Here is a 13836-nt window from a genome sequence, read left to right on the forward strand (position 1 = left end):
CGACGCTCCCTTAGCGGACAGCCCGCCCCTTCCTCCTCCTGACTGGCCGCGGGGGCGGCGCCGCGCGCGGCGATTGGCCGAGGGGGCGGCGGCGCGGCCGCTGGTTGGCTGGGCGGCGGCGGAAGGAGCTGGCTGCCGGCGGAGGGGAGGGGGGAGCCTACAGGAGCAGGGGTGGGGGGGGCAAGATGGCGGCGGTGCTGGAGGTGGAGGTCGGCGGCCCCGGCGAGCGCGACGGGGAGGAGGTGGGGGGGGACACGGGGGGGGCGTTGGGGGGAAATCCTTCCCGCTGGGGGCCTGGCCCGGGCTGCCCGGAGGGGCTGGGGGCGCCCCAGCCCTGGCAGTGCCCAAGGCCAGGCTGGGGGGGGGGCTGGGGGCAGCCTGGGCTGGGGGCGGGGGGGGGTTGGGGGGGCTGGGGGGGGAGTTTGGGGGGCTTCAGGGCTTTGGGGGGGCTTTGGGGGGCTTTGGGGGGGTTTGGGGGGCTGTAGGCGGGCTGTGGGGGTTTGGGGGGCTGTGGGGGGGCTTTAGGGGCTTGGGGGGTCTTTGGGGAGGCTTTGGGGGGGCTGTGGGAGGGCTTTGGGGGGGTTTGGGGGCTGAGGAGGCAGTGGGGGGGCTTTGGGGGGGCTGTGGGGGGGTTTTGGGGGGGGTTGGGGGCTGAGGGGGGTCTGTGGTGGGGTTTGGGGGGGCTTAGGGGGGCTCAGCGCCGTGCTGAGGCTCCCCTCTTGCTGGCCCCGTGGCACCGGGCTCTGCTCGTGCGGTGCCAGCTGGGCGGCGGGTTAGGGGGGGGCTCCCTGCCCCCCCCCGACACTCACAGACACCCCCCCCGCCCCCCGTCCCCCAGCAGCGGGGCAGCGCGCGGGGAGCCGTTGGGGGGCAGCCGGGAGCGAGGTGCCCGCAGCCGGGGGGGTTCCCGCACAGCCCGCAGGGGGGTGTCCCTGCCCCGGCCTCGCTCCCCGGCGCGCCCCGAGCCCCGGCTCTGCCCGTGCTGGCTGCCCGCCTCGCTTCGCCGTGAAGCTCTTGTGCCTGGCAAGGGGGGGGGCAGGCAGGCGTGGAGCACCAGGAGCCCGGCGCCCGGCCTGTGCTGCTGCCCAAGGGGGACCCAGCCTCAAATTCGGCGCCCTCGCAGCGTGCGGCAGCCCCTCTGCGGCGCTGCCCGCTGCGTTTTCCAGGCGCTCGCCGGTGGCTCTCGGCCGCGCTCGTACAGCGGGGGCCGGGTGCTCCCAGAGCCTCGGTGAGCGGCTGGGGGCTGGGGGCTGCCCGCGCAAAGGGGAGGTCTGCCGGGGGCTGCGGTCCTCAGAAGCGGGTCTCCTGGATTTTGGCCTGGCAGGAAGGGCTCGGGGAGGCAGCTCGGAGAGCAGAGAGCGCCGGGGGACGGCGCCGGGTTCTGCCGCGGGGCACGGGCGGCCGATAAGGAGGCGCCCGCAGGGAGGCACGCCGAGGGCTGCGCCCGTCCCTTTGCTCCCGCCCGCAAAGTCCACGTCCGCGGGTGGTGCCGAGCCCAGGGTGCCGGGGCGAGCCGGGGCCATGACGGCAGCGCCTGCCCCGTCCGTTGTCCAAGCGCTCCTCGAGGTCCCGCAGCGCGGCGCCGAGCCGCAGAAGCTCGGGGAGCGTTTGGACACCGCTCTCAGACGCAGGGGCTGGTTTTGGGGGGTCCTTTTGGGGACCTTTTGGGTTGAAGGCTGTGCCATGCTCGGCGTGCCGTTAGCCCTCCCAGTCTCGTGGTGGTTTTGGGGGGCAGTTAGCCCCCGCTGGAAGCTTGGAACGGCGTGGGGCTCTTCCCCGGGCTGTGCTGCTGCACCTGAGGGCATCAGCGCCAGGTTCCTTCCAGCCGCCACCCGGAGAGCTTCGGGGATCGCGGGGCGGACGGAGGGACGCATCGGGACACGTCCTGGCTGTAAGCGGAACGCGTCGGCCCCCACCTTTCTCAAAGCAGCGGGAGGAGCTCGGGCTGGCCGCTCCCACGGGACCCGCGGACGTCGCCCACCCGAGGGGCTGGTGCTGGGGACCCGGAGCAGCTCGTCGGCCGCTTTGGTCCTCTCGGTGCTGAAGGGGACGCGACGGGGTCCGGGCGCTGAAAGGAGCCGCGCACAGGCCGGAGGCGGCGGGCGCGTGTAAGGGCGGCAGCAGGCGCGGCCGCCTCTCGCAGCTGGATTTGCCGGCGCTGCACAGGGCTGGAGCCGAGCCTGGGTTTCCGTGGTCAGAGCGGATGCTGCGGGGCAGGGCAGCGGCCTGAGGCCCCTCGGTTCCCGCAGGGACAAATAATTCGGCGTACGCGCGGCGGCACCGGGCCGACGCTGCTCTGGGAGGCAGCGCCCGGGCCGAGCCGCTCCCCGTGCCCAGACCGCAGCTCGCTGCTGTTGCAGGTTTTGGTTTTAAGAAGTTCCCAAATCGCCCCTATTCCGCAAGAACCAAAGCCCCAGCGTGGTCTGAGAGCGATGCAGGGCGGCACTGAGCCAGGGGGCTGCAGGAAGATTCGGGGGTCCTGGTGTTCGGTCTCGGCTTCTGTCCCTGCGTTCCCCTCCCGCCTTGCCCTGTCCCCTCCCGGGGTGTTAAAGGACGGGCAGTGACCGAAGCTGCTGGTTTGAGGCGGCCGCTTTGGGAGCCGCTGCGCTGCCACGCTGCTCCCGGCCGGCGCCACGTCACCACCGCAGGCCGGGGAGCTCGAGTCGGGCTTCCTGCGGATCCAAATTTCTCACCTGCCTGAGCCCCTCAGCGCCCTCGGGGGCCGCACCTCCTGCAGGTTCTGCTCGGGGGTGAAGCGCGGCCGCACCGCTGGGGCCGTGCTTTTCCTGCCTCCCTCTCCCCGGGCTGCAATGAGGGTGCTGGGGGGGGGGGAGCGGGGCAGCAGCCGCCAGCCAAGCAGCACGCCTCCGCCGGGGCCGGCGGGGTGAAGTCGGAACTGTGGGTTTCTGTTTGCTCCGCGCTCACGTTAAGGCTAGGACGCGTGCCGTGCGGCCAGGAAGCCTCCCCGGAGGCCCGATGCCTCCGAGCTCTCCGGGTGGAGATCTGCAGCCCCGGGGGGAGAGCCGAGGGGCCCCCCGCCTTCCGCAGCGGCGTGGTCGTGCCTCTTGCTGGGGGAAACGCGGGAGCCTCCGTCCCTGGGCGAGGTGTGGGCGCTGCAGCCGGGAGCCTCGTGCAGGGCACGCGCCTCGGGGGGCTCCGCATCGCCTCGTCTCCTTGCTCCTGGCCCCGGGGCACGGCTGCCGCCAGCACCCTGCGTCCAGCCCCGCGGTTCCAGGCTGTGCCAGCCCTTCGGCTCCCGTCCCCGGTGACGGCGCCGCCCGCCTCAGGCTGGTGGTGCCGAGCCTCTCCTGTCTGATAAGGCAAAAGTTGCCTGCGGCGCTCGGGAGGAGCTTTCAGCAGCGGCAGCGAAGCTAAACCTTTCTTTTCCCCCGGCTGCTTCCAAAAAAGCCTGGCAGTGGCTTTGCCGCAGGCGGTGCTGGCTGCTGGGGCTTTGGGCCCCCGTCCCCCTTTGGTCCTGGCACGTGCTGGGGTTTTCCCTCTGTGCCCAGAGGCTCCCGGGCGGGCTGTGAATGGGGCAGGACAAGGGGCAGTGGCCACAAAATGGAGCCCGGGAAGTTCGGCACCAACATGCGAAAGAACTTCACAGTGAGGGAGACGGAGCGCTGGGACAGGCTGCCCAGGGAGGTTGTGGGGTCTCCTTCTCTGGTGATATTCAAGGCCCACATGGACGCCTGTCTGGGCAGCCTGCTCTAGGGAACCTGCTTTGGCAGGGGGTTGGACCCGATGATCTCCTGAGGTCACCTCCAACCCCTACAATTCGGTGATTCTGCGACCCGAAGCGATTCCTGCGCTGCCTCGGTGGTCGCCCCGAGGGTTGGCGGCTTACGGCCGCCTCTCGCTGCTGGGCTTTCCCTCGTAAAGGTCTGGTTTTTGGGAAACACCCCTGGGGGCTCGAGGACGGGCCCTGCCATAGCGGGCACGAAGCTGCCGCTCTGCTGCTGGGGGGAATGAGGCAGGGGGGGCTCGAGGCTGGGGTTGCTGCTCCCGGACTTCAGCAGCTGATCTTCTTTACCTTTTTTTTTTGTCTCCTTAGGTTGACCTGTCGCACTTGTCCCCAGAAGAGAGATGGAGGTGAGTTGGTGTTGTAAGGAGGGCCTGTGCCGAGAGCTGCTGCTCCTGCCTGGAGCTGTCAGCAGCAGAGCCCCCGGTCACCGGCCTCAGAGCCGTGGCCAGCCTTCCCCGCGTGGGCAGCGCGTTTTGCTACGGGGGAGTAAGAACCTGCTTTAAAGGTGGTACCGATGGCTCTCCCCCAAACTGGTTGCTAGCTATTCTTCTACCTTTTTTTGTGGCCGAACCCGTTTTGGTCAGCCTCGTGCTGCAGAGCCCACAAGACCGGTCTTCCCTCAGCGTCGGTTTATCGAAGACTTCTTAAGATCAGAGAATTTGCCGTATTTGTTGGGTTTGGATTTTTTTTCTAACTTTTTCTTTTATATAAGTTTGGATTTTTTTTTTCTAACTTGGACTTAGCTTTCAGCTTTAAGCTTCGGCTTAACTTTCAGCTTGTGAGACTTAAGACTTGGTTAGCTTTCTCACTCGAGCTTAACTTTCAGCCTGAGACCACGCTGTGAGGACGTAGTTGTGCCTCGCAGCCAGACAGCAGCGCTGAAAGCAAAGGAACCGCAGGGGTCAGCAGAGTGCCGGGCTGTGGCAGGCGCTCTGCTGGGATGCAACGAGAGCTGGGATCGCCCAGGGCAGAGGGAGTAAGCCACGGGCTGGGGTTTGAGCAGGACTGAGGGAGGTTTTGGCTCCGTCACAGTGACAGCGCGCACGCTGCTGCTGCTGCATGGGGTGGGTTGTGCGACGCACACACACACACACACAGCCTCATTCACACCAGGGTGAGCTGGGTGCCCCTCTGGGCTGTCGTGGTGTAAAAGAGCTGGTTTTAGGGACATCTTTCTCTTTCTTTCTCCCCGGGATGGCAACGCAGCACCCGTCCCCCTGCATTCCTTAACGCTGCCCTCCAGTGCGGTCCCCTGGCTCTCCCGCACCAGGCGCTTGTCAGCCCTGCCGTGCCGTGCCGTGCCACACGTGGCCCGCGCCTGCGTGCCCCTCAGTTGCCTTCTCGCTCTTGTTGCAGGGTGGAACACGCGCGGATGCATGCCAAGCACCGCGGGCACGAGGCTATGCATGCCGAAATGGTCCTCATCCTGATCGCCACGCTGGTGGTGGCGCAGCTCCTGCTGGTTCAGTGGAAACAGAGGCACCCCCGCTCCTACAACGTAAGTGTCTCCAAAATACCCGTTTTATCTCCGTCCTTCAGCCGATGGGAAGCGCGTCCGTGCTTTCCTCCTGTTGTCTGGTGGTGCAATGCCCTCGTCTTCCCAGCAGCACACAGGGATTCCAGCTAGGGATGGGGGTGAATGCAGCTGGAGGCCTGAAGCCGCTGTTGTGAGTGCCGTCAGTGACACGGCACGGTGATACCGGGTAAAGGAGCTAGCAGACCTCACATCCTGTCTTAACAGCAGCGCAGGCAGGAGCTGCGTTTTGTCGAGGCTTCCCCACGAGACGCACAGCCTGCTTGCTGAGGGCACCCCGGGTTTGAAGCTCCTGGGCTGCTCCTGGGCTTGGCAGGCAGCGCTGTCTGCTGAGCAGCCCTGCCGTTTCCGATGCCGTTGCCCTGTGTCAGCTTGCCAGAAAGGCTCCGGGGCTGGACCGGGAAACGAACCTCACCTGATTTTCTTACCGTAATGAACGTTTCCAGGCAATACTCGTAATCCTCTGTGAAACCGAAACCAGACCCGTTTGCCTGTTCCCTCCCCAAATCCCCCAGGAGCCCAGCCGCACGGTAGTGGGTCTGGTTTGGGAGTATTTGGTGGGGCAGAGGCAAGCCCGAAACTCGGTGCTGCGCCAGTCTCCTTGTTTAATACTTGCCTAAGGGGGCTGCGGTTAAAATGCTGGGAAGCCTGAAGAGGCAAAGGTTCGCGTAGCCCTCCGACAAGATCTGGTCAGGCAGATCAGCTCCCCGTGCCTCTTTCCTTAGCGGTGCTCCTTCCGTGTTCTTCTCCAGCTCTAGCCCTGTGCTGTCACAGGTACCTTACTGCCAGCCGGCTGTTGCTGCTGGCTCCCTTCCGTCAGGCTCTGAGCCTGTTCCCTGGATGCTGGCGGCCACCAGCCAAAATTCCTGCGCTCCCTGTCACTCTTCAGTGCCCTTTGATGCCGGCAAGAGCGAGGCTGCCGGAACCGCAGGGGTGCTTCCGATGCCTGGTGAGCAGCGAGCCAGCGTAACGCGCCTTTCCTCCGTTCTCGCAGATGGTGACCCTGTTCCAGATGTGGGTGGTGCCCCTGTACTTCACGGTGAAGCTGTACTGGTGGCGCTTCTTGGTCATCTGGGTGCTCTTCTCAGCCGTCACAGCTTTCGTCACCTTCAGGGCAACCCGAAAACCTCTGGTACAGACGACGCCCAGGTTCGTACGAGCATTTCTGGGAAACGTCCTCAGCCTGAGGGAAGCGTTACAGAGTCCTTCCACGTTTCGCTGCCACAAACCACGGCCTCAAACTCTGCAGTGCGCCCTGTTCAGCAGCACCTCAGGGGCTTTTACTCACGGTGTGAGTTACCCTGCTGGAAGCTCTCCGTGGAGCTGCCATCCCCCATAAGCCAGATCCGTGTCTTGTCGGAGCGGGCGGTGGGAAGGTGGCCCCCGTGATGCTCCAGGGGCACTGGCAGTCTCACCGAGCGCACTCCTGCTGTGACACTCACTTGCTAGAGGCCATCGGGATCCTGAGGTTTCTCGTTTGGAGGTCAAGACCGCGAGCTGCCATGGCGGCAGCAGATCTTTAGCCTGAGTTGGAGCTTTAAGCCTCTGTTTGCCCACGGGTGTGGGTGGTTGAAACATCCGACGTGGAAAAGTGAAACTCTTGAGGTGCTCGATGCAGCTCCGTTCGGGGGAAACAAAGCAGTCTAATTCTTGTTTTGCGTTTTTGCAGGCTGGTTTATAAATGGTTTCTACTAATATACAAGATCAGCTATGCCACTGGAATCGTCGGGTACATGGCTGTGATGTTTACGCTTTTTGGTCTTAACTTATTATTCAGGTGAGTGAATCCTCGGGGCCCGGTTCCCGGGGCAGGGGATGTGACAGACCGTGGGGAACGAGGCGTTGTCTGGGATTCCAGAGAAACGGTCATCTTAGCTGTCTTGACTGATGTGGCAGGAGGCCAAAGAGACTTTTAGGGTGTCCTCTCCCTGCTGGTAGGATCCTGGTTGTGATGCTGAGGCTGCTCAAGAGCCCTGCTTCCAGCAGGGATGCTTCCCCTGGCTCTGTGCCTGTGCAGCCTGGGGCAGCAGCGGGATGTTCCTGATAACCGGGTGCCTGCAGCAAGCAGCCAGCCCCGATGTGGTAGCAGAGGACCTTACCCCGAGCCGTCCTCCATTTCGGAGAGGTTAATTTCTTCTGGAACGATGCGCGGGCCTGGCAGCTGCCTGCAGGGCTGTGGAGGTGTTAACTGGGGGCTTATCTGGAGCCGATCTGGTGCGTGTTAGAGCTGGGGAGATGGCTGCAGTTGCTCATTTCAGGGGCAGGTGAGGGAGACGGGCAGCAGATAGGAGCTGGGATACGGCCCCCTCAGCATGCTGGGGACGAAGCGGATGAAGTGCCCCAAGGGCAGGGGCTGGCACTGTGCCTGGAGGCACGCAGACGCCCGCTGCGGGGGACTGGTGGCGGTGACACGTGCTCACCGCCTGTGACTGCTCCTGCGGTGGGGCCACGTGTGCCCCAGCACTGCTGGGCTCCTCTGGCGCGCTGGCCGTGCGCCCCTGCGGCTGCAGGAAAGCCCTCGATGTCGTTTGGACTCTTCTGTTGTAGAATCAAACCAGAAGATGCAATGGACTTCGGCATCTCCCTCCTCTTCTACGGTCTTTACTACGGGGTCCTGGAGCGGGACTTTGCCGAGATGTGTGCAGATTACATGGCCTCGACGATCGGGGTGAGTTAAGGCTGTGCTGTCCTCCTGGCCGCAGTCCTGCCTGTGAGCAGGAGGGCCTGGAGCAGGCTGGTTGCAGCTGCAGCTTTTGCCTCCCCGAGACGGGGAGGTGCAGGGAGCTCTGCCCCGGGAAGGGCTCGCTGAGGCAGGTGCCTCGCTCGCTGCGCGCTCTCTGGGCCCGCGGCCAAGGTGCCTGCGTCAGGAGGTTTCTGACATGAGTCACGCTGGGATCCTAAGAGATCCTGCTTCCCCAAGGACCAAGTCTGTCCCATCCCCAGGGGCACAAGAGGGGAAGGATCTGCTTAGTCCCTCCAGACTCCTGACGAATATTTGTCTGAGGCTTTAAAATCTCCCACTGCCGAGGAGTGCTGGTGTTTCTGGGACCGTGTCGCAGGCGCACCAGCTCTTCTTTGTAGCCACGAGGGAAAGCTTCACTCCACAGACATCTCTGTAGCTTGTACCCACCGCAGCCCGGGCTGTCCCTGCGGGCAGAGCGGGTGTTCCCACCTGCCCGTAGTGATGGCCTGAAGTCTGCGGCCCGCTCACCTAGTGCCAAAGAACAAAGTGAACCACAACACCCGTGGGGTGGATCGTGTTCCCACGTGGCTCTGCTCACCTTCCCCTTCCTCTCACTGTGAATTCTGCTGTAACCCAGCCTCCTGGGTAGATCTGCAGCCGTTTGGCTCTTCCCTGAACTCCCAGTGCTCACCCCTGCCTTTAGCTCGTCCTGCCCGGCCACCGCGCAGTCCTGGCCGCTGTCCCCTGGTGTGCTGCGGCACGCTGCCACCCAGAGAGCCGCGAGGGCCAGCTGGGCTCTGTTCAGCTGTCTCGGGTCAAACCCACGACCTGCAGCGTGGGGGGATTCCCCCAGCACGGGGGGTTTGCAGAGACGTGGCCGCAGGCGAGTGGGGGGCTGCAGGGGGCTGGGGCAGGAAGGGCTGCGCAGCGACTGAGCAGCGCCGTGTCCTGTTGCAGTTCTTTCCCACAGCTGGACCTGTAACAAGGTTTTTAAGCCCAAAAGGCTGAGGCTGGATGCCTGGAGCGCTGGCCCAGCCCTCCCTAAAGCTTAGCTGCGCCAAGGGGGTGTGGGACGCGTGCCCCCCCCTGTGACCAGCTCTCCCTCTGCCCTCGCTCAGTTCTACAGCGCCTCGGGGATGCCCACCAAGCACCTCTCCGACAGCGTCTGCGCCGTCTGCGGCCAGCAGATCTTCGTGGATGTCAACGAGGAGGGGATCATCGAGAACACGTATCGCCTCTCCTGCAATCACGTGTATCCTTCTGCTCCGGAGCCGGCTTCCTGCCACCGCTCGTCCCAGCCCCTGCCCGGCACCAAGGGGTGCGCGTGCGGGATGCCGGGCGGTTCTGCTGCGGCGGCAAAGGATCCTCACGGGGGCGGTAGCTGACCTGGCACGGAGAGGCAGTGTCCTGCGTGTCCCTGTGGTTGTTGCCTTGCTGCCTCCTTGCGTGTTGCAGGCTTTGCTTCTGCTTCTCCCTCTGCCCAGCTCTAGCAGTCCTGGCGTGGAGCTGGACCTCGCTGTGCCCCGAACGGAGCTGACGCGTCTCCGGCAGGGCTCCGCGGGCTGCGTGTCGCCCTGGCCCCGTGTCCGGCCCCCCCTTGGAGGGGACGTGTTGGGAGAAATCGGCAGCCCCCGGCCTTGTGCTGGCAGGGCTCTGGTGCCGTGCTTGGCCAAGCTCCAGCAGCATCCTGCCCGCTTCCTCCGTCCCCACAACTCCTCCAGCAGCGCTGCGTGTGGGGCTCCCGGCGCCCTGGCAGCTGATGGAGGTGAAGTCAGTTGCAAAAGTGGAAGCCCTGACAGCTCACAGAGCCCTGGCCGGGGGCAGGTCAGGGGCTTTTTCCAGCCGTGACTCAGTGGTGGAGCCGGGATGTTCTCTGGTACTGCCTCCCTGACTCAGAGCGAGGTGGTTTCCAAACGGCCTGAGCAAAGGTCACGGCGCTTGTTGCCTCACGTCGGGCGCTGCAGGCAGTTGGGAAATGCCTGCGGCCCCAGCAGCTGTGCGGTAGCCGTGCGGGCGGGTTTATGGCCGCAGGAGGACGCGGGGCAGAGGCTTCTGCTGCGGGGGCTGGCGAGGGATCGGCTCCTGCGCTGCGCTCTGCTGTTGGCCCTGCTGGTGCTCCTGGGGGGATCTGCTCGGCCGGTGGCAGCCTCGTCCACACGGGCGTCCCTGTTCGGGGGAACCGGCCTCGCCTTGCCACGCGGCTCCGGTTACAGCCGCGTCGCGTCTCCCTGCGGCTTCTCGGAGTTGTGCTTGGGCTGGGCAGGGCCCTGCTACCTCTGCTGCTGTGACAGTGCAACGGACAGCTGGCGGTCGGGTGGCAGGGGAATGCTACGGACAGCGGTGAGCCATCGCGGCTTGGTGTGTGCAGCGTTTGCAGAGCAGCCGCTCCCCTGGCTGTGGGTGCCCGGAGGTTTCCCCGCGTGTCCCCGCTGCGGGCTCCTGCCCTCCTCTGGCTGCCAGGCCCCGGCAGGGCGCAGCTTCCCCGCAGCTCACCCCTCACGACGCCTCCTCCGGCCCCGCGCTGCGAGCCCCTTCCTGGGAGGCGAAGGGTCTTCTAGGAAAGCTCTGCGTTGGGCAACGCTGCCGTCCTCGCACCGCGTGGGTGCTTCCTGTGCCCTGCGTGTGATGTGGGGGTGATTCCTTCAAGCGTGACGGAGGCCCCGTTTCCTCCGTGCTCGGTCGTGGTCCCCCGTCCCCAGGCAGTTCCCTTAACGTGCCGCCCCCAGGTTTCACGAGTTCTGCATCCGCGGCTGGTGCATCGTCGGGAAGAAGCAGACGTGTCCGTACTGCAAAGAGAAGGTGGATCTCAAGAGGATGTTCAGTAACCCGTATCCTTTCTCCACGGGGGAGCCGGTTCCCTGGCTTCTGCCCCGGAGCTGGGCACGGCACCGAGCCACGGGAGCATCGGGGGAGCTGGGAGGGCGCGGGTTTGGGTGAGCTGCTGCTGCTGCTCCCTTGGGTGGGAGGCGGGAGCCTCCCTCCTGGCGGTGTGTGGCAGCTCCTGCTCGGGCTGCGCTCCCCTCGTGCCTCCCCAAGGCTCTTTAACTCCGTTCCACGCAGCTGGGAGAGGCCGCACGTCATGTACGGGCAGCTGCTGGACTGGCTGCGCTACCTGGTGGCCTGGCAGCCGGTCATCATCGGACTGGTCCAGGGCATCAACTACATCCTGGGCCTGGAGTAAGGGAAGGCGGCGGGCAGCCGTGGAGCCACGCGAGGCCGCGGGCCGGGGGCAGAGGACAGCAGCCGGCCGGATCCGTCGCATCTCGGCCGCCCCCGAGCACCGCAGCACCGAGGACTCGTCCCCGGGGCGACCCCCAGTTGAGCAGCTCCCGCTAGGGCCCCGGGGGTGCCCGGTTTTTTAAAAGCAATTATTTTAATGAGCGTATTTAAAACTTTCTATCGCAGACGAAGAGACAGCTTGTCCCGTTTCCCAGCCCTGGGGCTGCGGCCTGCTCCTGCAGGAGGGAGGCCGTGCTGCCGGCTCTCGGCTCGGGGCTGTTCGTCTCCCTTCGCTGCCGCGCTGCTGTGGCGGGGCAGCGGGAGCAGCCCAGGCTCTGCTGGCTCTGCACGGATCCATGCTGCGGGCGAGGAAGGGCCAGGGACGCGCATCGAGGCGCGGGGCTCGTCTCCCTGCCAGCCGCCCTCCTGCTTCTGCGGCAGGGGAAGGCTGGGCCCGCGCACTGCGTGGTGGGGAGGCTGGCACCCCGGGGAGGCGCAGGACGCAGGGACACCACGCAGGACAGAGGGACACCACGCAGGACAGAAGGACACGCGGCTGCCCAGGTGCCGTGGGCTGGGCTCTTCCCCACCAGCTCCCTGCCGCGGGTGTGCGGGGAGGGAAGGAGCCGCTCCTGCACCTCGCTCTGAGCGTGGTCTCGGCCGGTGCCCCCCCAGCCTCTCCCTGCCTCACCCTTTTGTACGCTCCCCTCTTTTCTATGTCCCCCCGCGCGTCCCCGTGCCCCGCCAGGGCTGGTGCTGTCCTCAGCCGGCCGGGATGTGGGGTGGGGGGGGCCCTTCTCCCCCTGCACCCCGTTGGTAGCGGTACGCGGAGCGGGTGAGGGCCCCCGAGCTGGTGTGCGGTGACGCGGGTAGGGCTGGTGACAGCGGCGCGCGGTCACGCTGGCAGAGCGAGGCCTCCCCCGGCCCCGCGGGTTTGGCACGGGGTCTTCCTCGTGCTGCAGGGATTGGGGAAGTGGCTGGCGCTGCGGGGGCTGCCCGCGGGCCCTGCTGAGTCCTGGGTTTGCATAGGGCAAAACTGCCCCGCGATGTGCCAAACACACACGCACGCGGTCCTGGGAGCTGATGTGGCATGGGGATTTTCTCCCTCGTCCCGCCTGTGCCGCGGCCATGTCGCGTTTCCTCCTCCCTCCCCTGCGCTGTCTGGACGCAGCGGTGGCTTCTGCAGCCTGCTCCCGGGTGTTGCCCCCGTTGGGCAGCCCCAGCACCCTGCCCAGCACCCTGCCCAGCACCCCGCGAGCGATGGGAGCGGGCTGGGCAGCACTGAGGGTGCTGGGCTGCAGCCCCGGCGCCCACAAGCACCGCAGGGAGGACGCGGCCGCTGGGCCGACCGCGGGGGAGAGGCGGGATGCGTGGCGCTTGGCAGGCTCTGGAAGGAGCCCGGCGCTGCGGCCTGTCACCGCGCCAGCACTGCCCTTGCGGGAGTTGTTAATAAAAAATGCCAGAAAACTCACTGCGTTTTTCGGGGCTTTTTTCGACACCTGTCATTCCTCCACTTGGAGCAGGCAGCTACCCTGGCTTGAGGGTTTGGGTCCCTGTCCCAGACACGGGGCCGTGCCTGGGGATGTGCGGGGGGCAGAGGCCCAGGGGTTTCCCCCCTCCCGCTTGTCCCCGTGCCTGTGAGCGGGGTCCCCCCCAGCCCCAGCCCTGCTGCCGTCAGCGCCAGGCTCGGAGCGCTCTGTGCTTTGCCGGGGGCTTTGCTCCTGGCTCCTTGCGGGCAGAGGGGCTGCGCCGAGCCGTGTCCTGGCCTCTGCTGTCCCCTGGGGCTCAGTGGTCACCTTCCTCCTCCTCTGTCCCCCCGTGGCGGGAGGGACGAGTGCCAGCATGCAGCTGTGGAAGCCACCTCCAACCTCTGTCTCCCTGGGAAGCGCCAGGGCTCAGGGCATCCCCTCCTCCTCCTCCTCCTCCTCCTCCTCCTCCTCCTCTTCCTCTTCCCTGAGCGAGGAAGAGCCTGGCCCCCAGGGACCCACTGGGATGTGCTTCCCCTGGCGCGGGTGTCCCCGCGTCCCCACCCCGCTGCCTCCTGCCCTCCCCGAGCCTGGGGGGGCTGCAGCCGGGGTGCAGGATCCACCCCCCCCCCCGGGGTGGGGAAGCACCCCCCTGCTCCCTGACCCCTTCCGTGGGGCATCGGGGCCATCTGTGGGGTCAGTGGCCTTGGCACCGCTTTAAACGGTGCCAGCGCTGGGGTGGGGACGCTCCCTGGTCCCTTTCACTCTCGTTTACGGGAAAGGGAGAGGGACAGCGGGAAGGAGGGCAGGCCCGGGCCGTGAACCAGGCGAAAGGGCAGGGGGACACGGCCCCGGCCGGGACTCTGCGTCCCCCGGGCTTTGCCCACCTCCCTCTGCCCCCGCGCGGCTCAGCCCAGGCCCTTCCTTGCCCCGAAGCCCCCAGCTCAACCCAGGGGGCTCAGGGCTGGGGTGGGAGCCGGGGTCTCGCTGTGCCGGGCTGAGAGCGGCTGCGTGCAGGTTGCTGCCTGCGAGGGACCCCCCGAGGGACCCCCGAGGGGCGCACAGTGGGAGATGGTGCCCGGGGCTGCCCAACTCCCCCGGGTGGTGAGGGCACAGTGTGGGGACCGGCCTGGAGCCCCCCGACACCACCACGAGGCTCGGCCCCATGAGGCGGGCAGGGGCATGGGGC

At 66.5% G+C, this 13836-nt stretch overlaps 1 protein-coding gene across 3 annotated transcripts; it reads left to right on the forward strand.

Moving 5' to 3' along the window:
• Positions 1 to 131: 131 nt before the first annotated feature.
• On the forward strand, positions 132 to 12652 carry RNF121 (ring finger protein 121). 3 transcript variants are annotated; one of them, XM_066990097.1, is made up of 10 exons: positions 132 to 242; positions 4055 to 4092; positions 5102 to 5243; positions 6274 to 6428; positions 6949 to 7056; positions 7827 to 7947; positions 9081 to 9214; positions 10689 to 10790; positions 10961 to 10971; positions 11023 to 12652. In XM_066990097.1, exons 1-10 carry the CDS (start codon positions 186 to 188, stop codon positions 11322 to 11324), a joined length of 1170 nt encoding a protein of 389 aa, XP_066846198.1. In that variant the 5' UTR covers positions 132 to 185; the 3' UTR covers positions 11325 to 12652. The 3 variants fall into 3 exon arrangements, with proteins under 3 accessions (XP_066846198.1, XP_066846196.1, XP_066846197.1); XM_066990095.1 differs by lacking the exon at positions 10961 to 10971; XM_066990096.1 differs by lacking the exon at positions 10961 to 10971 and having other exon boundaries at positions 150 to 209.
• Positions 12653 to 13836: the final 1184 nt, after the last annotated feature.

Source organism: Anser cygnoides, chromosome 1 (genome assembly GCF_040182565.1).
Source record: "Anser cygnoides isolate HZ-2024a breed goose chromosome 1, Taihu_goose_T2T_genome, whole genome shotgun sequence".
Classification (NCBI taxonomy): Eukaryota; Metazoa; Chordata; class Aves; order Anseriformes; family Anatidae; genus Anser; species Anser cygnoides.

Excerpts from the sequence above, each read along its gene's own strand:
- RNF121 (XM_066990097.1), top strand. The coding sequence starts at position 186 with ATGGCGGCGGTGCTGGAGGTGGAGGTCGGCGGCCCCGGCGAGCGCGAC. Across the intron at positions 5,244-6,273 it reads GGCACCCCCGCTCCTACAAC|ATGGTGACCCTGTTCCAGAT; the intron begins GTAAGTGTCTCC and ends CCGTTCTCGCAG. Across the intron at positions 7,948-9,080 it reads ACATGGCCTCGACGATCGGG|TTCTACAGCGCCTCGGGGAT; the intron begins GTGAGTTAAGGC and ends GCCCTCGCTCAG.